Source organism: Anoplophora glabripennis, unplaced genomic scaffold, assembly GCF_000390285.2.
Source record: "Anoplophora glabripennis isolate ALB-LARVAE unplaced genomic scaffold, Agla_2.0 scaffold209, whole genome shotgun sequence".
Classification (NCBI taxonomy): domain Eukaryota; kingdom Metazoa; phylum Arthropoda; class Insecta; order Coleoptera; family Cerambycidae; genus Anoplophora; species Anoplophora glabripennis.
Genome location: NW_019416332.1, coordinates 441,196 through 467,714, shown reverse-complemented (window position 1 = coordinate 467,714; position 26,519 = coordinate 441,196). Strand labels below are relative to the sequence as shown.

The 26,519-nt window shown below is 30.9% G+C and overlaps 1 protein-coding gene across 1 annotated transcript in view; it reads right to left on the bottom strand.

Moving 5' to 3' along the window:
* The window catches only part of LOC108906029 (Y+L amino acid transporter 2), an 81,824-nt gene extending 55,740 nt beyond the window's left edge, over positions 1 to 26,084 (bottom strand). Inside the window, exon 1 of the mRNA XM_018709171.1 lies at positions 25,813 to 26,084. Coding sequence (XP_018564687.1) covers positions 25,813 to 26,004 — 192 coding nt within the window. The 5' untranslated portion in view covers positions 26,005 to 26,084. The remainder of the gene's footprint in view (positions 1 to 25,812) is intronic.
* Between the last annotated feature and the right edge of the window lie 435 nt (positions 26,085 to 26,519).

Sequence of the window (26,519 nt, the reverse complement as noted above, 5' to 3'; positions counted from 1 at the left end):
AGTTTATTATGTAGCTTTTTCGGTAACGGCAAACGAAAAACAAATATTTTTTAATGTATTTGAAGAATGTTAGAAAACATTGCAATTTCAATAAAAACAGCGTCGAAAATGTTGTTTTGTCTTAATAAATTTAAGATTTTGCTAGGTAAAAATGCCTTATGTGCAGTATGTGCTACATTTTCAACAGAAATTAATAGAAGAACCAGAACATGTATATCGTATACATGATATTTTGGATGTTTTTACAGGATATTTTACAATTTTTAATATATTGTGTTGAAAATAATTGTTGTTTAATTTAAAACAACGCATGTAATACATACGAATTTAATTTGTTAAAAACATCGTATTTCAACGCTTCTGCTAGAGAAGAAAGCCGGTCACATGCATGCATGATTTTATCTATGTACCTCTTAATGAAATACATGCACATAGGTCTGCTAAGTGACACAATATTAGAAATTTAAAATATACAAATTTTTAAATTAAAACAAAAACAATATTTTTGATATTTATAGATGGGTAATGTATAATGCGATATAGATTTCAAAAATGTAATTTTCTCAATTTGTCACAAAACTGCATATACGTTCTTTTTCCGAAGTAGGGCAGTATAGTATAATTAAAGTAACATACAAGAAGACAAAACTATTAGTTACATATAAAATTTCACTTTGTAAACACTTTTTTTCTCGAAAATAAACAAACGAATCAAGGAATTTGTTTGAATGATGCAAAGATCGATGATTGATCGATGCTGTCACAGGGGAACGGGATGCGCACGCAAACCAAACGGGGCGCTCGCTCGCGCCACGCGCTATGTCGCTAAACGGACTTGTTCTACTCAAAAATTTTCCGCGCGGGAATTACCGCACAAATGCGGTAATTCCGCAGGTCTCATTGACATGCGGGAAATTGCTGGAATGCTGTAACGCGCAATGCGGGATTGCAAACCCTAATAAGTACTCATTTTTCTCTATCTGCTCTTAAAATTAATGACATTATACAAAATTTTTTCATCAGATAGAGCATGCGCATATTTGGAAATTGTAAATTCTTCAAAATTGCAAATCTTAATTAAGCTTACTTCGGTTTTAAGGTACGAATTTTTGAAAAATTGCAATAGCAATTTGTTTGCCCCAAATCTAAAAACATAAAATTTTTATTCCTGGTGATTTACAACTTATTCGAAAAAAATTGAGAATGAATGCGTTATGAAAAATGGAGTCAATATCTTTAAAAAAAAAATTGGAAAAGCCTTATAGTTTCCAAGAAAAAAATTATTGAAGTTGTAGTATTTAAAAACGTGACATCGCTGACCTACTGCAATCTCTAGCATCATTCGTGTTGTGCGCTGTATGCAATTTGCTCTCTCTCTCTCGCCAGATGGCCCCAGGCGATTCCGAATACTGAAATCCGGTTTTAGTGGGTGTTACATTACTTTTCCATATGTCAAAAATGACTTACGTGTATAGCAACTCGGGGTTGATGGATATCGTTTTAATTTATGGTAAAGCATGACAACATTTGTGTTATGGTGTAGTATTTGTGTTATGGCGAAGCAAGATAACATTTGTGTTAGTTCGTAGAAACTGGGTACGACGGGCCCAAATGTGTTTACATGTCGGTAAACAAAATTTTGTACAGTTGTTGTAACATCAGACATGTCAAATTATTTTATTAATTCAAACCACAAATTAATTTTATTAATTAATAATAACAATAGCGGCAAAGGCAATAGAATTTGCTAATATAAAATGGGTGTTATAAAGTATTATTCATTTCTTTCTTAGCAAAGATATTCAGGCCGAGTATGTATCCCATTTTACGCTAAAACGTTATGTTAGAAATAACGTTTGTAAATAACATGCCGTAAACGGCCGCTATTTTATGCTGTACGTAGATACCTATTATTTGCGCTCTACGNTGTTTATCTAATGATTGAAAATTGAAATTTAGAAATATATATTTTTATTATTTTTGTAAATTTGATACTGCTATATCTCGAAATATACTGGTCTGATTGAAAAATCATAAAGACACTTTTTTATCACATTATTTAGCTTAATATGATCCCACAGTCCGTGTCTGCGAATTTTGTAACACCCTGTATGACATCAGTTTGTAAATTGTTGTCTATAGAATCGGTTATAAATTGCGTAACACTGATCAAGTTAATACAGTAGAACATCCTTTCATAAAACCGTCTGTAGTAGCATCAATGTCATTATTTTATAGCCACACCTCGTATATCAGTTCACGTTGGCTTTTGGTCGAATTGTAAATAAATTTAAATGCAAATTATTTTAATTTAAAATATTTATTAACTTATGCTGTTATTTTATATGATAATCATATATCAAAATAATATTTATTTATTCTTGATTGTATATTGACAGAATAATTAAATTAAATAGTTTTAAAATTGACACTTGTAATATGATTTAAATAACCATATTTAGTGGAAGTTGTTTTAAAATTACTAAATGAAATTTCATTTCAAAAGTTTTGTCGTATCCATTATCTGGTCTTAATTGCTGTGAAAAATTATTTCTGAATAATTTTGAACTATGAAAATGGGAAATAATTTAATGATGAAATTCTTGAAGTCTAAGTGGTTGTTCTATTATATCCCTAAAGTAGGTCATAAAGATCTTTAGTCCAGTGCGTACGCTAAGATTACGACATACATAATTTTATAAAATAATATATCATTACGTTATACAGGGTGTCCGGTAACTACGGGAAAAAAATGAATGGTTGTATAGAGCAGGTCAAACGAGTGCTAGTACTTCATATAAACTTTTTACCTAGGTGCCATTGTTGATGAGTTATTGTCACTCAAAGTAAGAAGTTGAAAAATGAATATTGCCCATAATTTCTAAAGGGTTATTTTGATTAACTTGAAATTTGGGGGATCAAAGCAATCATTCAAATGTATCTTTGTACATTTAAAATTGAATCAAATATTTTTTATTATACAAGGACGGTCGAAATTATGTTCTAAAATTTACGCAACTTTGACAGAGCTGTCAAATTTGATATTTCGCCCTCGCAGGCAGATATCCCTGTTATTTTTCTACAAAAAAGGTATACTTCATGACTTATGAAAAAATGAACGGTTGTCAAGATAATTAAATTTTTGTATTTTGTGTATAGCCACAACCGGGGACACAACGCAACAGAAAAAATTAAGAATGAAACATATGGATTAAATGAGGTTACTCAGTAAATGCTCGATATGTCCTCCATCTAGTTCAATGCACTTCCTTATTCTTTTAAGATTATTTTGTTACACTCTAAATAGTATTTGTGGATTCTGTTTAATTTCATTATAATGATGTTCTATTCTTGCCATCAACTCTTCTCTTGTATAAACCGGAGTTGAATACACCAATTCTTTTAGGTAAATCCACAAAAAAAAAGTCATGGGGGTTAAGATCTGGTGACCTAGATGCCCATAAGTGTGGTCCGCCTCGCTCAATCCACCTATCACCAAATGTTGCGTTGAGGTAATTTCTAACTTCACGACTGAAGAGCATGAAATACATCTCCTCTCTTGTTTGCAATGGCACATTTTCTAGTAGTAGATTTAGATCGTGTTGTAAAAATTCAAATATCGGGCACCGTTTAGTCTATCCGGTGAGAAAAAGGGGCCTATTAATTGGTTACCGATTATTCCAGCCCATACATTAACTACGAATCTTTGTTGGTGTTTGCCTTGAATGACTAAATTATTGTTTAATTTATAGCATTTTAAATTATTATTGGCTGACGTGAGCAAACCGTTTATTTGTTGTCTATATGAGCGAAAATATATAAATATGGCAAAATTGCATCTAGGGCGCTTTGTTCATATCGTAGCCGGCTGACGTCAGCCGGTCAGTAACAGCCTGAAAAGGGGGTTAAATAATTATTTGAATTTTTATTTTTTTCTTAAATATGCATTTAAATTTTTTTTTAATCACGCCATCGTATTATAAGTACTAGGGTTTGCAATCCCACAGTCTTTGTTTTTCAGCTGGAAATTTGCGGTAAATTCGCCTTTACAGCGGGATCCCGCTATATTTTTACTATATTTTTCAAACATTTTTTGTATATAAAAAATTCATATTTGTTAAAAAAAAATTAAAAATATAACTTATGTAAACAAATTCGCAAAATTAAGTTCTCGAACAACCCCCTAGTGAGCGAAAAATGTCTATACGATTAGAATTAACATTACAAAATAAAAAGTTTTTACTTTTTCTCTAATCATACGAATAATTTGTTCTATTAGCCGCAAACAGATTTAAACGGATGCAAACTACCCCTCATGGTCACCCCCAAAATATTTCTGTGACATCTCAATATTTTGAAATGAAATAAAATGGAAATTACTTCTTTTAAAAAAATAAAATGTTTCACAAGTGATTTCGTGTTTGGGGGTTGCAACCCTTATTTTTTATTTCAGGAAAACTAAGTATATTTTCAAACATTTTTTATATATAAAAAATTCATATTGATTCAAAATATTAAAAATATGATTTATGTAAACAAATTGACAAAAATAATTTCTCATTTTAGGGGGCGAACAACCCCCTAGTAATCCCCTAGTGTGCGAAAAATGTCTTTACTTTTTCTTTAATCATACGAATAATTTTTTCTATTGGTCTAAAACGGATTTAAACTGATGCAAACTACCCCTGCTGTTCATCAACTACCCCTGCTGTTCATCCCCCAATAAACGGGTTCAGTAATTTCCATTTTGTTTCATTCCAAAATATTTATTAGAATCCGAGATATCACGGATATACTGTTTTTGGGGGTGAACATCAGGGGTAGTTTGCATCTGTTTAAATCCGTTTTAGACCAAGAGAAAAAATTATTCGTATGATTAGAGAAAAAGTAAAGACATTTTTCGCACACTAGGGGATTACTAGGGGGTTGTTCGCCCCCTAAAATGAGAAATTATTTTTGTCAATTTGTTTACATAAATCATATTTTTAATATTTTGAATCAATATGAATTTTTTATATATAAAAAATGTTTGAAAATATACTTAGTTTTCCTGGAATAAAAAACAAGGGTTGCAACCCCCAAACACGAAATCACTTGTGAAACATTTTATTTTTTTAAAAGAAGTAATTTCCATTTTATTTCATTTCAAAATATTGAGATGTCAGAAATATTTTGGGGATGAACATGAGGGGTAGTTTGCATCCTAATGTTTTGCGGCTAATAGAACAAATTATTCGTATGATTAGAGAAAAGGTAAAAACTTTTTATTTTGCAATGTTAATTCTAATCGTACAGACATTTTAGCACACTAGAGGGTTGTTCACCCCCTAAAAAGAGATCTGTTAATTTGTTTACATAAATAATTTTTTAATTTTTTTTAATATGATTTTTTTATATATAAAAAAGGTTTGAAAAATATAGTTTTTCTGAAATAAAAAAATAAGGGCAACAGCCTCCAAACACGGAATTTAATGTGAAACATTTGGTTTTTTATAAGAAGCAATTTACATTTTTTTTTTTCATTCCAAAGTATTGATTAGAACCCCAGATATTTAAAAAAAACTGTTTTGGGGGTGAACTTTGAGGATGTACTTCACCCCTAAATATGTTTTTCCGCCGATAAAAAAAATATGTCATTTAATTTTTTTATGTTCTACAATCGAATCTACAACATATATAAAAATATGGGAAATCGGAGAGTTCGGGTTAGGGTAGTTTCCTTGTTAGATCATTCTTCGTTTGATTTAACCTAACAATAATTTTAAGGTAAATACTTACATATACGTACGTATACAGTATATATACTATATAGTAGTATACAGTGTAGGAAAGTACCGATGGTCTATCAGAAGCTACGTGAGAGCGGTAAAGTAAGCCATAGAAATCCATGTGATAGACAAGGATGGCTATAATGAAGGCGTCTAATAGTCAACGCCCATTTCGCCCTTCCACAAATAAGAAGTGGATCTTATTTGTGGAAGGGCGAAACGGGCGGTGACAAAGAGAAGCCTTCATTATAGCCATCCTTCTCTATCGCATGGATTTCTATGGCTTAATTTATCGCTCTCACGTAACTTCAGATAGCCCATCGGTACTTTCCTACCCTGTATACATATACGTATATACTACCTAAGTTACTTAAATTTTACAACTTACCTTCGATGTGCGTTTATAAAACCGGCAAGTAAATGGAAATTTAACAAGGCGTTCGTTTTCATTAGACAAATAACACCTACGTTAAACTATAGCAACACCAAATTCCTTGCCTTTAAGAAACTCTGTTATAATTTAAGATAACGTGTTACAAACTATTTTATGTCGTAGGTACTTACCCGTTATTTACGAGTTTGCATTTGTTTCATGTTTCATAACCTAAAAGACATCTGTCAGTTATATGTGTTTTGGTCTAATACTGACTTGTTTATAATAATTTTGCATAATTATTATTAAAAATATCGTCGACACAGAAGCGTCTTCAAAAAACAACAAAATTGCAATACGAGTATTTGCCAAAAATGGTCTTAATTCCTCAATAACATGCACGTTATATCTTAACAGTTAACGTGAACAACCCTGAAATAACATAACTGTTATTATGATAAAATGGGATACATACTCGGCCTGAATATCTCAATTTTTTGTCCATTACACTTTTCCGCCCTGCCGACTGCATGCTTTACCTTGCGCAAGGTCAGGTTTTGCAATGGACCAGTTTCCAGTGCTGTGCAGAAGTGTATTTTTAAATCATTTTCGAACTGCCCTCCTTGATTTTTTTTACAAAATTGTATTTGTAAGAAGCACCCTGTACAGTCTGGTCCATTTTCGGTGGGATTTCAGGGTATCTCAGAAACTATTAAAGATATGATAAATCTGACACCACGTTCTCGAGCTCGATTTTCATGGCAAACTCCACTTTCAAATCAGAAATTTGCTATCTTCATTTGTTTATGAGTTACAGGAGGTTTCTCGTTATTGTGAGACTTTTGAACATGTCTGTATCTCAGCTATTAAATAAGGTAGAGTTAAAGTGAAAAGTGCTCAAGGCTAATTCTTTGGTGTATAATTGAATGCCGATATCAGATTTTTAGTAGGTCTTAAGATTCCGGAGTTATGACCCAAAGTAATATTTTTTTTTTAAATGAAAATCGTAGCTGGTCATGACCTAAAAAAATGGAGATTTTTTTTGCTATTCAGCAATATATCACATGCTATAGTTATTTTTACAAACACAATAGATACGGGGTGTTTTATATATAAATCCAATATTTTTTATATTTTAATATGGCTGGCTATGAAAATACATACAAAACTATAATTCTTACTTTTACAAAACTCATATCTACTGTAAAAATATGGCATTTATTTAAAGTAATATATTACAGATAAGAAATGACAGAATTTTCAAATTTTTATTCCAGTTCAACTCAAGTTACAATATTAAACGTAAATTAAATAGTTGTAAGTACCTACATCAATAAAAACTTTCAAAAATGGTACACATCTCGCGCATCTTCTGGCAACGCTTCGAGTAGCATTCATTAAATGTATATTTGAAATATTATTAAAATGAATTTTAAATATAATGTCTTTTAGAAAACCCCAAAGGAAAAAGTCCAACGAACTCAAATCAGGTAACCTAGCAGGCCATCTGATCGGTCTGTTTGTTCCTATCCACCTATCTCTAATGCTTTTAGGCCATGGTCAACTACGATTTCCATTTAAAAAATATAACTCTGAATACCCTGAAATCCCATCGAAAATGGACCAGTCTATACACACCTCCAAATGCCTCCGTTATAATTTATATAAAGATCTATTAATTTGCAAATTTTATATACAAATTTAAAATTGAAAGAGTGCTGGAATACTTTCATTTAATTCAATTATTTTATTATCTCATTTTGTTTAAATTTTCCGAATTAATGTCGGAAAATGACAACTTTTACAGAGATAATTTATATATTTTCTTGCACAATCCTTAAAGGTCAAAGAATAGTAGTTTCGAATAAAATAATTGCAACACTAATTCCCGTATTTCAGACATTGAACATTATATTTTTTTTTCAGTACTTTTCTAAATTATCTGAATTTGAGGGCCATATTCAGTACAAATTTTCTGATAGTCCGAGATAAAAACTAATCAAATTTGGTTCTGCTGTAATAGCAATTTTAAGAACTTTAAAATAAACCATATAAATAAAATAAAATATCTAGTTAATACAGAACCTTCCTAAATGTTCACAAGCCACGTGATCGCCGAGCTCAGGCAACCAACATTGCAGGGCTGGTGCTGGTAACGAAAATTGCCTAAATTTTGGCGTAACTAATATTAATAATTTGTTTACAATGAACAATGACAACACGTTACGCTCGCGATAATGTCGCTGATTGGTTGAATGAAAATTACACCAATCGCCGGCGGAACAGAATGTTGTGTTTTAATGTAGTCTTGACCTTATTGTTTGAATAATTTTTAAGTTTACCGAAATGTAATTGCCTAGATACGTGAAGGAAATAAAATTACTGCTCCAAATAAAATTACTGGTCACGTGACTACCCTCTGATGTGAGTAACATATAAGAGCAATGTTTATGCGTTACAATTTTAATTGATAACGTTTTAGAAACATAGACATATTAAACCTTAACTAACACCAATTGGAAGTATTTATAAAATATTTAAGTTTTATCTTTTATAACCATTTCTCGAATAAAAATTGATTACTCCCGAATCTGATTTAGGCGAAACAGGTTAAGGTTGTTTTAGTGTCGATAAGCCATAAGCCCTAACGATTACGTTGAAGAAAACCCGCACCGTAAAAGGGGAACTTCTACTAACCGGATATATTTTGAGACCTCAATATTCACAAAAGCTTTGCCGCCCCGTAAAGCCCTTGCATGGAATGTATGACCTGGCCTAAATTCAAACAAATCGACATCTAAGCCGAGTGAATTACCGTGTGCTAGTTACGTTGCTCCAACTTCAAACCGATAAATAAATAATCGTGGATACCCTGCCGTTTGATCGTTAATTCATTATGATTATTTATCAAGTTTATACATTTATTATAACTTTAATATTCCTATATCACTTGCTGTGTTACTACAATACCTTTATTTAAGGATTTGTTTAAAAAAATGAGAATAAATAAGAATTTATTGACTGAACAAATTTGTGTTGGTAACAATATCAAATTTGAATCGTATTCTGCAACTGAAATATATTTTTATAAATAACGGAACTATTAAAATAACAGAACTTTTTGCCAATTTTACGGTATTCTGTTTCTTTATGCAATTATCAAATCATGCAGAACCTGACTTTATATTTTTTATAGAGACCCCTTCTAATCTCAGCGTACTATTTTTTAATTATACTTTTTTTTAATATTAGCTCCTGTAGTTTTAATTTGGTTTAAAAGAATTAAATTAATTGAAATTAGTTGTAATAGGGAACTATTTTATTTTTCTGGTAAACTACAAAACTATTTTTAATTATTTCAATATGATATAATATCCGATGGATTTACCTCCAATTATTATAAAAGAGATAAAAAAATACTGCTAAAAAAAATTATTAGTGGTTACTAGCAACTAGTATTTATCTAGCACATTATGCTCATAGCAATATGAATATTAAGTTAAAATTTCAGTTTTCAACACATGTTTATAAACCCGTAGAACAATTTTTTTATAGTTTAACAATTTAGTCAAATATTTTTTAATACTCATTCATGTCATTCACGTACAAATTCAGGGCATGCTGTGATCATTTTATGTTCTCAAAATTTTATAAACATCATTAGCGATTTTTTATTAAAAATTAGACACTGTACGCTTGTCTATTAAAATTCTTCAATTCTTCAATGACAAATAGTTATTATGATGGGTTTCAAATTTTGAAACAGTAAAAACAGAAAATTGGATAAGCCCTGTAAAGAAACAATTGGCTATCAGACGAAATAAATAAGTCCTACTCTGAAAATTTAATTCAATTAAATAATTAAATATTTATTTACATAATTTTTGTGAAAAATATAATTATTTTAAAAACAGCAAGATGTACATATTTTCTTCATCTGTCCACAGTTACTTGTACCATATCTTAGTATTGCTTTTTCGTTTTTTCAAAATTTAAATTTTAGCAAAATAAATACATATTTTTATGTGTTTCGATACACAGACATATTAATAATTTTGATTAACCGCTGGCAAAAATTTAAGATATTCCTAATATGTAAATACATATATTTAAAAAAATGATTCAAATTCCTACCCGAAAAGGGTCGAAATGTTCAAAAATACAGATTATCATGCCCTATTTAACAGAGAAATATACAAATATTGTATTATTATTAAAATATTACGTAAATTGAAAACCCTTGTTTCTATAACAGACAATATTGCTTATCTTTAAGCTATATTGTCTGTGGTTCTATATTTTTAAAAACCTTAGTCACCGTGTTGACATTGTACTTGAAATTATGTAAGAACAATCAATAAATGGCGCATGAAAGAGATATATTCAATTGTCCTCTGAAATATCATTTTATAAAACACCAGCGATAATTTTTCAACAGCAGCATTTGTTACTGTTGGAAAAGGTCATAATGTACTTTTAAATATGGTAATAAAAAATATCGTATAAAACTAGTGGTTAATATATCGGGTGCCCCAGAAAGACCCGAACCCCCCGGTAACTCTTCAGGCTGAAATCCTATCAAAAAAAGTTTAAGAAAAAAGTTGTAGGATTTCAAAAAACAATTTAGCTGTGACTTTGTCTTTTACCTTGACGTCAATTTTTTAGGTCAAATCAAGGTCAACTTAAAAATTTCAAATAGAAACCCCAATTTTTTATTTTCTAAATCGATAGAGCGTAAAATTTTATGATGATTTCAAGGTCGAATTTATTTTTTCTTAATAACTCGGCAGATTTTAACTGTAGAGAAAAATGTTGCAAGAAATATCAGTAGCACTTTTAATGACAAATTTGTTGGTGACTTTTTATTTGCCCTTGACCTTATGTTCTTGGTCAAATCAATCAAATTGAAAATTTTAAAATCTGTATTTTTAATGTCAACATCAATAAAGCGTCCAATTTTAACGTCTAAGTCCAATAAATGTTCGTTTAAAGAACATAATAATAGTTGAAAGTTGAAAAAAATATTGAAGAAAAAGGTTAACGCCGACTAATCTGTTTAGACTTCTTGATGTACATACATTTTTCAGAGTAAATGTTCGAATTGATGACCATCTACAGTTTAACAGTGACCAATCCGCTAATAAAAATTAGACAGCATATCTAATAATGTTTTGATCTATCAAAGCAGCTTTACGAAGAATACGTTCGATCCCATTGAATTATTGAGCAAAAACAAATGAGACTTTGATATGACCTTTAAGGATATTCAAGAAAATATTTTTGATTCTATATTCAGCCATAAAATTTTACGCTCTACCGATTTATAAAATAAAACATATGGGTTTCTATTTGAAATTTTTAAGTTTTCACTTAAACTTTTTTTGATAGGATTTCACCTGAAGAGTTATCGGAGAGGTCGGGTATTTTTGAGACACCCTGTATATCTAAGTATCACAAAAAATAATTGTTTAACTTTCGCTGCTCTTACCCATGTTTCTTCTTTAATTCATTCTTCGACTTTAGGAACTGCTGAAGTTTACTTATTAATTCAATTTAATTTTGTTTTTAGATTCTTTAAAAATAATATTTTTGTTAATTGCAAGATTAACGTTCTATTTAAACATTTATACACAAGTTCAAAAGAGTTATATAATTTTTTAAAATCATCTTTCATAAAAATATTTCATACATTATTTGCCCTAACTTGTAAATTTTTTATATTGTTAAATAATCAATAAGCGTTTCTATAATTACTATAACGAGAACAACCTTTTTATAACTTTATCTCAAGTTGCGGTTTAAAAATTCCTAAATTTCCAGCTGCTACAAATTTAGATTTACGGTTTCTCCTTGAATAGAATATCCTGGATAATACTACCTATGGTGGAAAAAAGATGATGCAACACCAGCACGGCATGGTCTCAGCAATGACACGGAATGTAAAACACCGGTTACTTTAAACATCCGTCCGTTGAAAATTACCGCAATTCCAGGACAAATGCCATCGAGGCTTTTCACTGCACAACCGCCATTATTTTCGAATTCAATTTAATGATGATAATTGGTGTTTTTCTAGCAATAAGCAAATTACGACTAAATGCCTGCGTCTCGAGGTCAGTGGTAAAAAAGGAAATGATAATCTACGGAAGCAGTTGTAAGAGGAAGCTAAATTCGAGCAAAATCTATGTACAGCTTCAAGTAAACGACGTTATTACAATTACAATTGCAATTACAATTAGTACCACTTCAAAAGTAATCGTTTAACTCAAAGTCTACAAGTTAATTTTAGTTTAAAATTTTCCGCCAACACTGAAACATATTATTGTTAATATAGGTTTTGCACTCCAACCAAATTCAACCCCTTTCAAGTCAAATTCACCCTGTTGGGAATAAAATATGGGTTTTGTATTTTACGAAATATATACTCGAATTTATCTTTCATCGTTTGTTCAAATAGGATCTTTGAAATGAGCTTTATGGCTCACGTAGGTATATCAACTTATTTAATGCAACCCATTAATAAAGATGAATTGGTAAATATTAATCTTCCTTGCGAAAAAAATACAATACCTTGTTGATATGACAACGGTTTCATATATTATTGATTTTAAGATTTTCATGGCCCGTACTGATATTTAAAGTACGTTGAAGTTATTCGGGTTGTGCCGTGGCTTATGTACCTTTCTCCGTCCGTTACCTTGCACTTCCTTAGCGTTAGTTAGGAATGTTTGACATGCCCTTGTTGTTCTCGGGCTAGGTTCTCTGGGAGCTAGCCCGCTTTTAAGCCCTAGTCAAGACCTGATGTTCATTTGCTTCGCCGCGACCAATTATTTTGATCAAAAGATCAAATTTGATCAAAGAAAACCTGGTTCGAGTCGAATTTATTTGGAAGTAATTCATATCCATGATATTTATTCAAGATTTTTTGGGAGTCACGATTTTCATGTTTTTGCGATATTTTGCGATTTTTGATCAGGCTCAATTGACTTTAGATTCAAATTCGACTCGACAAAATTTATGAGAAGAACACTTAATCCAATCTATAAAACCGCTTTCTGCATTTTTTTCACTCTCAATAATATGATTTCTTACAATTTTCAACTATTTTTTTGCGTTTTTTTGCAAACTTATGGAGGGATACAGCTAATAGACTTCAGACTCGAATTCAGTGTCTCAAAATACATAAGAAACACATTTCATCAAAGTCAGAAAAATTTGTTTTCGCATTCTTTTATGTCCATTAACGTGATTTTTGGCGATTTTTCGCTAATATTTTGTGATTTTTGCCAAATTTAGGGAGTTGTAGCTTAAAACACTTCAGAATTGAATTCAGCACACCAAAATACATAAAAAAAAACTTGATCAACTTCAGGACAAATTTTTTCGAAGTTTTTTGCGCTCACTAACGTGATTTTCGGCGCTTTTTCACTATTTTTTGCCATTTACTCAAAATTTTAGGGATATTTAAGCCAAACGGGCCTCAGATTCGTATTCAGCACGTCAAAATACATAAAGACTATAGGGTCAAATCAAAGGTATAGACCACTTTTTTTATTTTGCGTGCCAGTGTTAGAAACATGGACGTAGCTACAATTTTTGCTTGGGGTGGGCTCACAGCTATAGGGCCTAAAAAAGGGCATAAAAAAAACTCCAGCAATCAGCGACTAGCCTATATAAAATTTGAACTCATTTTGATTTGATTTAAAAAAAAAGTCACGCAGTCACCGACTTATGGATATAACAAAGATGATATTGATGAATATTAGATTTTTTTCTGGGGTGGGCACCGGGCTTTCTAGGGTGGACCGTGCACAGCCCAGCTCTCCCTCCTAGCTACACGTAGGTGTTATAAATAAGGTAGATATTATCGTTAGTTGTTTATATTACAGCTATTTGAGTATTTTATCGCCTGTAAAAAAAAATCTAGAAATTAATTAAATAAAACACGATGTGATGTGATGTTTTCTCAAACTATTTTTGCGAAAACAAAAATTCCAAAAAATGAAACATGCAAATAAAACATAAGCGCCACTATATCATTTCACTTTTTTAATACATTTAATAGTTATCATCAGCAGCAAGTAATAATACAATAAATATCAGGCAGTTAAGTGTAGGTACCTCATTCATAAGGCGTTAAAATGATCTTTTCAAGGAGTACAAAAAATTTAGAGGGTGATAGAACACGAAAAAAAATTAGATGGTACTATTTCTGTGGACCATGGGCCTAACATCTTCATTTGTTTGGAATTAAATTTTAGCCACATCTTTTCCAAAGAGATTTCATTGAAATTTAGTATAAATAAATTTTTAAGCCATCAGCTAGTTGCTGCTATATCTCCCAGTAACATTTTAGGACATAACTTTGTTGAGGTTAGGTTTTTGCCAGTGTATGTACTGTATTACAATGTATAATTTGATTGTACATAAAAAAGGTATTCTAATTAAAATCGTTTAATAGTCAATTGACTGTCTCAAAGTCAATCACCTTCTATTTTCTAATATACAGGGTATCCAGAAACGAATGGCGATACTTAAAGGGTAGTTTCTTTGGATGAAAGTAATCCAATTTAGATAAAGTTACCTTTGCATAATTTTGCTTCTTTAAAATGCTACAGACATACAAGAATCATTTATTTCAAAACCTACAACTTTTTCATATATTTTCAACTTTTTTGTACAAAATTAAATTTACCATTTTAATTCAAGGCATAAAACGTTAATGAGAGAGATAGCACCTAACGTCAAAAGTTAACACTATTAAGTGTATAAGCTCAAAAACTTATTTGTATCAAATCTCAGTCCAATGCATTGTTTTCTGGATACGATGCGACTTAAATTTAATTTTAAAAAATCATATTTGACGCCCTATACCTACTTCAAAAACAAAAGTCGATAGACCATGATCCATAGGAAAAATCTTCATATTCTCTAACTTTTGCACTTGCTTCTAGAACATCCTATATATTTATTTAATTTAGACACAATTGAAAAAATTGGAATAACAATTACTTAATAATATTTTTTTTGTTCAAAAAGTGACATTTAGGACACAGATCTCAATACTACCAACTCCTTTTAATAAGATTATCGAAGATTCAAGGCATATGTGAGTATATTTTCGTATTTCTGCTGTGAGTTATTAAGATTTATGCGATATTATTTTCCAAAAAAATTAAAAAAAAAAAGAATATTTGTACCACATTTTATATTAACTAACTACACCACGAAGAAGACGCTAACGCTAAAGATAAAAAGGGGCTTTAGGAAGAAATTCGAGTGTTATTTTTTTCTTCAAATAAAGAAGTGGGGGAGGTTTAACGCTTAACACTGTATTGTATTAGAATGAAATGAAGGATGGTAAAGCACACGATTTATTTAAACTAGATTCAACGTTTACCTAAGAAAAACAAACAAACAGGAACTTTTAAGAACAATAAATAGTTGCTCAACTGTTTCAGCAATCTTATTATTTAATAAGAAAGATCTTTTGTAGCAAACATTTCAAAAAAGTATGAAGGGTATGTTATATTTTCAAGTAGGTACCTAATCATTTTCAAATAAAAAGGTAATATTAACATGTAAAGTGAATGTAAAATTTATGCCACCGAGGGGTTTCTTGTTATTTTTTTAACTCTCAATAAAAATATTTTAAAACCATTTCACGGACGTTAGACTGCAAGACGCAGATCAATAGAGTGGTCGTGTTTGACTTTTACTTTTACTTTCACTCCGTTGTGTGGAGACACTTATACCTTTTGTTCATAAAACGCATCCTTGAAGATCTGAAAAGTTGCAGCAAAGTCTAGCAATGTTTGGAGGAAACTCAAAAATTAGATAGAAAGATATGAATCAACGAATTAGCTGTATCTAATATATTTTAAGGTATGTCTCATTTATCAGACAACAGAAACTGCCGAAAGGTAATTCAATAACAGAAGATAGTAGATACAGGTAGACACAAAAGAGTTTCCAGATTGCAACATTCTTAGTTTATTTTCTTATCAAATTTTAAATCTGATGATTTTATTTTTAATGACTTACGACAGCATTCAATATTATCCTGACCAATTTCAAAATAAATATGATACACCGAATATAACAACAACCTTGTTGAAAACTTTAAGGAGTGATTCTTCCCATCAAGATAAATAAGAAGAGTGTTTAAAAAAACAATCTTCTTTTACAAATTTAGGTGAATTGTTACAAACCAAAACTTTTGTCTTTGGAAATGTTTTTGTAAAACGAAACAAGTTAGGAGAATCATCATAAGAAACAGTGATTGAAAACCAATTGCTTGCTCTAATTTTGGATATATTTTAGCCCCGTAAGATATGATAATTTGGTGACATAAATTTTAATACCTTTATTCTTGAATATTTTATGAAACAAATTCATAAGACGATAAGTTTTTGTTTGAAAATAGTGCAGTTATTCCTGAGTAACTGAATAAAAGTAGTATTGTACACTTCATCTTTAAAGTATCGTAGAACCCTTAGGAAATATTTTAAGAAAATAATGCAAGTATTTCTTATCATTTTCTTTACAAAATAAATAAATCCCTAATGCCTATTATATATTGATTTGAAATTAAGAACGAAATTGCCTAAATTAAATAGAAATATAAATATCGTTGATCTCATCTGAAAGCAAGGTATGTAATAGTGAAAAAGAATTCATTTTCACACGAGATACACATAGGCATTTTACCTAAGCCACTTCTAACCTAAGGAAGCGGTACATCGGAAATTATGGACTCAAAGATAAATAATAAAATTTAAAAGACAAAGATTGTTTAATACATCTGTAGATAGCAGAAGTAGGTATATACAGATTAAGTATTTTTATAGCAAATGTCACCTGTCTAAATATACAGGGTGATTCATTAACAATGGGAAAATCGAAAGCTGAAGATACTACACGTGAAATGGTGACCATTGGCGCAAACATGCTTTATCCGAAAGTTAATAGTTTCGGAAATACAGGGTGTTGAAAGTTAAAATTTTAAATCGTTTTTTTGCAATAATTCTGAAAATATGTAGGTTAGGAACTTGAAAATTTGTGAAACTATATTTTTTAGGCGACGAATAAGATTGCTCATAGAGGGCGCCACTTACGACTAATTTTACCTAAAATTTAGTTAATAACTTTTTACTCTGTATGTCTAACATGAAACTTGATTCAAAATCTGAAAGAACTATCATTTTTCCATTAATTATGTACTCTTGTTTCATTTCGGTATCTCGATCCGTTTTCGAGAAAAATTGATTTAACGAACACTATGTTTTGATAATACAAGAAATTAAAAGCGAAACAAACCAAGTGTTTCTTCGTGTTATTACAACAATTAACAATAAGACAAATAAAATATGTAATTGTGATTTAAAGTAATTGTTCGAAGAATCCACCGTTGACACTAATACACTTTACACGTTTTCTGATAGATCTTCGAGTTTGAAACAACATATTGGGATTGCGTCTGACTTCGTTGGCAGCGATTTGTATACAAATTTTAATGAAATATAGAAAAGTTAAACAACTTACATATTTATAACTAGGTAATATGTAAATAAATTATCTATGCCATTATTTCACTTATCCAATTACCGTTAACTAATTAACTAAAAATACAACTGAATAGAAAATAATACCATTATTTCACTTATCCAATTACCGTTAACTAATTAACTAAAAATACAACTGAATAGATATATTTATACAGGGTGGTTTAAAATTCAGCACAAAGAATTTAGGGGCGTATTTTTAAAGTCAAAATAAGACTTTTTTTCCTATAAACGTGGGTCCGCAAATGCTTAATTTTCGACATACAAAACGTTAATTTTTTTTTTGATTTTTTAGTAATAATGTCCAAACAAATTTGAATGTTGACAAAACTTGGGGCTCGAGGGTTTTTTAGGATGCTTAATTTGAATATGTCATTGGTTTTGACGCTGCTTGTAGAGGGCGCCACCTATAAGGGTACGCTTGAATTAAATTGTACCCTGTACATTGACGTTTCGTATTAGTGCGCTTATTCCCCTATCAATTTTAAGCAAAAAAAGGTATACTTGGTCAAAATCTTTCAGGACAACCTTTTCCGAGATATTGGCCAATGAAGCGTTAAATACACACCATATTTTCAAATTTTATTAACTATTTACCGTGAAAAATTTTAAAATTTATACACCATCTAATGATCTTGAATTTTAGCTCTTTCCATTTTTTTCATACAACTAACCGTTTTCGAGAAAATCACTGCTGACTAGTGACAATACTAAAGTTTAGTTTGTTACTAACTATTTAGAGTATTAGTGTGGTGTAATCCAATATTAGTTGGGGCATGTGGCCCACAGTGCAGTTGCAGTTAGCATTCTTGTCTGCGAGTTTAGATTTCTTTTGAATTACTAGATTCTGGTTCCGAAGGACATCCTTTGACTTCATTTGATAAGATTTTCTTTAATACATTTTTTATTTGAATTAGCTTACTACCTTTAGTAAAGAGTTAACACAGAGGAGAGCTAATAAATAGAATATTGTTTTTGAAATAATTTATCCAATTACGATTCAAAAATCGCCTACGTTTCAGATAATCGCAAAAATTCTACAAAAGAAGCCCATAGAGCGCAGTTCCCCCTCAATTTTTCACCGATCTTTCTAATATTTTTCACAAAGCTTCGCAGACGTCGCCATTGTCGTCAGAATCATCGTAGAACCACCCACAATGATGCTGCCATACATGCGATCGAGCGCTGTGTTTCTCCAACTGTGTAAAGGCATTAAATTTCACCGATATTTCGAAAAATTACCGATGTTCCGAAAATTTAACCGCCAAGCCATGAGACGATTGCCTCCATTTCCTCGAACGACGATGACAACATATGTCCACTTTCCAAAAAGTGGAGAAATTAACATCATCATAGGGACTTCAAACTTACACCCGTAAATGACCTTGGGGTCGATATTAACCTACATCAGTTTTAGACCTTCAACCCCTCGAAGGCGGTCATATTCGACGACGCAGTTTTTCTGGATCCAACATTTCTGAAACTAAAACGGACCATACATCAGGGCGACTAGCGGAATCCACCCAACCAGTGTGTGAATACCAACCTAGGTTTCCCGCAGTTTATTAACCAAGGCACGGATACTTGACTAGAGTGTGTACTTAGCCCGAATCTCAAGGATTCATCACTGTCGAATAGTTCAATTAAGCTCATGAATGTTTAAACCGCATTTCGATTTATAATTTTCCTAAAAATTATTAAACTGAGCGCAACGCTCACATACACAGCTTTCACGCTGCCAGTCATATACAGCTCTTAAGCTGCAATTGTTATAAAGTTTCTAAAACTTAACGTACCGGCACTCTAAGGAGGCCGTACACTATCAAACTCAAGTGCTTTTAGTCAGTGCAAATACAGTGATTTTCAAACACTAGTGTAGTAGACCTGCCAATGATATACAGGATTCAGTTGAAAACCCATTACACAAAACATTCAAATAATACAAACTTTTATTAAAATCAAGTACAAGTGTCTAAAGTGCGTCTAGGCCAAACCACAACAATTAGAGCGTGGAGCATCGACACAAAGCAACACTAGAACTCACAATGGAGAAAGAGCGATCAACTCCGCATGTTCTTCGGCTCTCGTGGTTATCGTTAAAGGGGAAACGCCATCATCAGCGAGAGAGTGACTAACGTTCCAACACCGTAGATGAAAAGGGTCCCAGACAAAAAAAACTCGTTCCGGAAACATTATGAGGGTCTATGACATGCTAAGGGAAAATGATATTAGGTCAGCCCTCCTGCAAGCTAGTCGACCGAGCAAAATCTGTGACAAGGTGTTCAACGTGGGGCTATGTCGTCAACTGAACCGTTTAGCTATCCAAAACCAGGATATTAAAATTTACAGACAATCTTCAAATCTTCAGGACAATCAGAATCCGCTAAGTAAAGTACATTTTGTCCTGGTAGGAAATAAAAGGTGAACCTTATGAGGGTAGTATACATTTTATTTCAATATTTGTAATTTTAAAATATAATAAAAATGCTGTTCTAAATAACAACATATTACATAGAAGAATATTATTGCTTACATATCATAACTACTTTTGTGTGCATACGAAAAAATATATGTTCTTATTGTAATAGTCGTTTAGTGGGAATTACAAAATCCACCTTATTAGGTGCCGGGCCTTATTTGTATCACATACCTTATCATTATTTGCTTTTATTTAAAGTAAGCTTCACACAATTACGTAAATCTAAATTAGCTCTAACAAAATATACAGGGTGAAAGAAGTTTCACTGCCATTACTTCAGGATGAGATAGAGTAATCATAAATGAACAAAAAAATTGCATATTACAGGGGCGTAAGACTAACAGTTTTCAAAATAGAGCGAGTATTATTATTGAGGAGTTTCATCACAACGATCACAGTGCTTAACCTGTTGATGCACACCACGTGTGCACGCGACGGACTTGTCCTACGGAAAAAATGTAAACAACTATTATCGTAAAACATTTAGTAAATTTCAAGATAATTGTTTTCCAATTTTTAAATATATAAAATAAAATATATCGATTTTATAGTACGAAGATACTGTTGTACTTAAATTTTATTTCGAATTTTAGTAATTATGAATCTCTTAAAACAGGAAATTAACTTTTAATCAAATTATGTATTTGAAAAATATGTAATTAAAGTACCCAAAGATTCACGCCGTCCAAATAATCATATGTATTAAAAATAATTTAGGTGCTTACCAAAGAGCAAAATTCAGTAATTTTTAAACGCACAAGTACAAAACAAACTACAACATATGCTCAAAATGTCTACCACCATTTTCGATGCACAAATTCAAAAACGTGATAAGCATTGTATTTTATATTATTAATTAATCCAACTTTTGTACATCAATTTGGAGATTTTGATAATTTTTTTCTCGGAAATGGTTAAGTTTAGGACACATTTCATATAAGGTTTTTTTGTTTATTTTAATGTATTCTATCGTCTGTTAAAATTAAAGCAGTCAAACTTCTAACACCTGTATCGATGCTCTATTTGAAATACAATTTTAAATATATTGTGACCATCAAAAAACAACTCCTATATAAATTAATGAATATATGAAGAGCGCCTAAAAAAAATATAATTTCTACGTAATTTTTTTTGGATTTGATAATTCATACATAATTTTTAATTGTATTTCGAACAGAAAATTAAATTCTCAGTCATTTTTGTGATACGATTAATTTTAGAGATATTTTAAATTTATTCAACTCAATGAAACTCCTTTTTAAACTTCAAAATAAAGTGAAATATTGCTTTTTTCTCAAAAAAAAGATACATATCCGCCAGTGATTCATATTGTTTACCTCGAAAAACAGTGGTTTTAGTGCCTTTTTTCAAAAACCAAGGACATCCTCAAGTTATAGCACTATGCCTAACTAATAATAAAGGACGTCTACAGAACTAAAAATATTTGATTTTACCATAATTATTTAAAAAGACATGACACAGCTACCTTATAATAAAAAAATTATAATATAATTATAATTTTTCATTCCTCAGTTTAAAAGATCTACATATAAAAAATCAAAATTTCTAAAAAAATTGTTATTGTAGGTGTGGTTTAAGTTATAATTTATTGATCAATAATGTTGTTAATATTTACAGAAAGTAACCATAATGACCCACTCCATTTTTACAATATACATCGCGTTAGCTAACAAATTATTTCATACCACCATAATAAATATTTAAATATTTCATTATCGATTTTATTCATGTTAATAGTAAAGGTAAATGTAGATAAAAAGAAAATCGAAAACTGTATCCAGGGTCACTATAAAATGTGAAGTGTTTTCTTGACATAGTGTTCGTTCTCCCTTAAAATATTTTACTGACTTACAAAATTAAGAAAAATTAAATATGAGATAGTTAAACTTCATCAATTTATCTTTTTAAATGTACCGACTTTAGGAAGCCCAAACTAACGAAAAAAAAAACAAAGAAAATTTGAATTCCTTCTACGGTTTTTTATTTAAAACAAGTCAGTTATTGGTATTTTAATTTGTTGCACTTATTTTTCCTGCAGCCTACTGAAATTCATACCTATCAGATATCTGCCGTATCTTATCACAACATAAAGTTTAATCCTTGCAAATGAATATTTATCCGGAATAAATAAACAACTTGGCTAAGCTGGAACACCCCATTTTTCGAAAAAGGTTGAGTTTTGAAATTTTAGACATCAATTTTTTTCGCAAATATTTCTAATTGAAAATTTTGGGACATATCCAAAAATCGCTAAAAAATAAATCATATTGCCTGACATTTATTTAATTACATATCCTCTATCAAACATTCAACTATAAATAGACTTCATTCTGAGTACCATATTAACGACAAAACTTCTGAAAATTACTGTCCAAAAACCATAACTAATTATAAAACTATACTTATTTGTCAGTACTAATCAAGAGAAGGACAGCGTAAAATGGATTACAAACGTCACAACACTGCTACTGCTTTAGTATTATATTCCAAAAGTAAATAAAGTATATTACGAGGGGATATAGAAAAATGTCTACCAAGCCGTAATGGAAATAATTGCTGAGGTCTCGATAATGAGAAGTTTTTCTACTTATGTGCCTTACTTGATTTGGATCACCAGAGTCTCATTCTCAATACAATGCACCAATTCACAAAGCAACTAAAATCCAATCCACGCTCCGCAACTGTAATTTCTCTACTATGAATGAACACCACCCGCGATACAATTGAAGTCTTTATTTGACTTTGTCTGACTTCTTTTTATTCCGAAATTTGAGGAAACGATGCTAGTAATGCCTATTTCAATGTCTTTTTTTTTCTACAATACATTAAAGTCATTGAAGAATAGATGACGCAAGTGCGTTAAAATTAAGAGAAATTTTGTTGAAAAATGATATAATCAAGAAAATCGTAAGTATTTTGTTTCAGTGTCAGGGAGGAAACTGTACTAACGTTTCTCGTGCAATGGAACAAAGTTAGACCTGGCAATTCATCACTTGTTAAGTTACACTGCAGGAGAAATAAGAAAGACTGTTTAAACATTCTACAAAAACTATAATAAGTATGTATATATGTATTATCAACAAGGTACATAATAAGAGATGGATGATTATGCTGTACAGATTTTAAATACCATACATATAGAAATTTGATTTTTCGAGTACATGTTTAAACATTTAGGGAATCGCCGAAATTTCCTCTTCAAGGATGTACCAGTTTTAAAATTGTGGTCTTCATCATAAATTTATCATGCCATTTCAAATTTACTAAATATTATTTTCACAAAATAACTGCGGAACCTAATAGGGAAAGACGTTTATTCTTATTAGAATGATGCTCGTGACATAATTACGACCAATAAAAAATGCATGCTTCATCCTAATTTTACATACTTAAACATTTTAAATAGTAATCATCCGTTTTAGGATAGCTATGGTGATCATTTAATTATTTATTACATTTTGGAGTTCTTTTAAAGAAAATAATATTCAGAAATGGTAAAATGGCACCTTATTGAATTTTATAAAAATGAACTGCTATTTTGAAATAAATGGGAAGTTATGATATATCCTACCTTTGACATTTGAAACACATAAGTTTTTTTTCCAAATTTCATAATGAAATCTGATTTTTAATCTTTTTTTTTCTAGGTAACACGTACATTTTTACAAAACGTAACAAACTCATTAACCAAACGATGCAAACAACCCTAACCAAAACGGAAATTCATATATGAACAATATAATATATTAGTTACTGTTTTTTTATTTATTTACACCATTTATATTCCAATACATGTACCTAAGTGTGCGCAAGTATAGTTTATTTCAATTAAAAAATGTTTGAAGGCAGTTACCTACTTTATTGAAACTTTCGGTATAATCAAGAGATAATCAATGATGTACCTACTCTTAGTTTCAAAAGTCATGACAATGTCATCATCATGCATGGCCATGGGAAACAGGCTGTCAAGCCATCATGTGTGCACTTTGTCCAAAATGATCCCGCGTGCTGTTTTCCTAGTACTTTGCAATTTACATTGCATCATTGCTGATATCTGTCAGCAGTGCTTATATTTGTTATTGTTAATTAAAGATTAAATCACTTCCTTATGACTTTTTCACAAATATTATAATTACAAAACTTCCATTATTGTTGAATTAACATAATATGAATATTTACATTTTCGTTCATAAGTGCAAATACTATATCAATCAGTGGCAAATTTTGCGGCACGCCAAAATTATGTCGTGAAGAATTATCAATATAAAAAAAGATACGGAACTGTAAGTATTTCTAACACAATTATGTAACAAATGCGTAAAAAGTGAATCACTTTAGTTATGGTAATACCACATGCAATAAATATTCACGCTAAGGAAAACAAACCAACTTGTAAGGAAAAAATGTCTATTTATTTTAGTTATGATGAATTAGACCACGGAAAAAAAACAAAATTATTTTTAAGTTAAATATACAGGGTGTTTTCTAAGTCCATATTATAACTTCAAGAAGTTGTTCCTTGGATTTTCTTAGACCAAAAAATCTTAATGAAGCAAGGATGTAGTTACTGATTTTCGAGATCGAGGTAGTTGAGATTTAAAAAAAAGTCACATTCGTTCATATATCTCTTTGGTTTGCTGCAACTAATAATTTATATAATCAAATACAAAAATTCTTTGATTTAGAAATGTGTTAATCAGTGACGGAGATACATGAGAATTTAATTTAAAAAGTGAGCTATTTTCAAGTTAATATTTTGTTTAAATCAAAATTCATCAAAAATCCAAAAAACATTGCCATAGAAATTATTGATGGAATATCACATGGTTTTAGAAAACACCCTGTATATATAAGGAGATACATCCGCAATTTGAAATTACATCAAGTGTAACATTCCAATATTTTTACTGTTGATAAAAAAAATAATGAACTGACTAATTATTACCTATGCCCATGTACTTAATTCAAATTTTTAGATGGATATATGCAATTGTTAATAAAAGTCTATATCTTACTAGAGAAATTAAAGTCATTGATTATTAATTTTTTTTCTGATAACATTAGAATTAAATTGAACCATTGACTTGAGAGATAGATTCTGTAAATAATATCTTTGAATGATGTAAAAAATAATAAACGGAAATACATTATAAATTTGCTCTAATTTCTTTTTTTTATACGTAGACTGAATATGCGGATTCTTGACATAAATATCAAGTGGAACAAAGAGTAGCCAGAAATGCAGTGAGAGGTACACCACATTTTAAACTGTTGCATCATGAACAATTTTTGCATAGTAAAAGTCAAAATTAGTTATAGTTTTTTTTCCAAATTATACCATAGGTTTTTTGTAAGTATTATTCAACTTACTTAAGATAACTAGACTACAATTAAGGAGCTAGATAATTATAATAATTTTTATGTACGATTGACACGTGCAGTTATTTGCAGTTTTATTTAATCAATCCGCATTTTATTCAAATTTGCTATTAGCTAAATTAATTATTATTGACACTGACACGCAATAATAATTGCAAAGTTTCGGTTAAATAATTTAGACGTTTGTAAAATAACTATATGTTTAACTGATTTCAAAAAGTTACTCACCATAGAAAACACCCCAGACAACGTCCATACTATAAGGGACACGTTAACACTGCCGGTGTTCTTCAGAACTCCCGAGGGTGAAACAAATATACCGGAACCAATGATACTGCCCACGATAACGGTGATCCCATTCAGCAGGGTCATCTTGGGCTTGAGGGTAATCTCATCGTCGGGCTTGCTGTCGCCCTCCATGGCTCGCGCTGTTCTGCAGGAGTCAACCACGTTGGGTGAAGTGTGAGTACGCCGTCGGCCGACTCCGACAACCCCGCGCTTGTTCCTGGTTGGAGCTTGCGGACGATCAATAGCTGGACCATTTCGTCTGCTCCTCGTCCACGCCGTGTGAACTTTAAGCGTCGAATCACGTGGTACCGAATTTCGGTAAGGGGTTAGAAACTGTTGGCCCACTATACAGGGTGATATGTAATCTGTCTCAAGAACTCCTCTGTCTCCTTCAAATTAGCAGATATTTTATGAGAAACCTCACTAAAAAGCACGGTAATTATTTACTTTAGTGGCACCACCTCCAATCTTCACAAAATTTTGTCTACCCCCCTATTTTCGATGGTGCTGAACACGAATCTGCAGTTTTTTTTGAGCGTTCGAACCCAGTTTTTGAGAAAAAAAAATTCAAAATTCTAACTTGATTATTTCAGATAACACTACATAGAACTCTGTATATTTTATGTAGCTTTCGGAACATCTGTAAT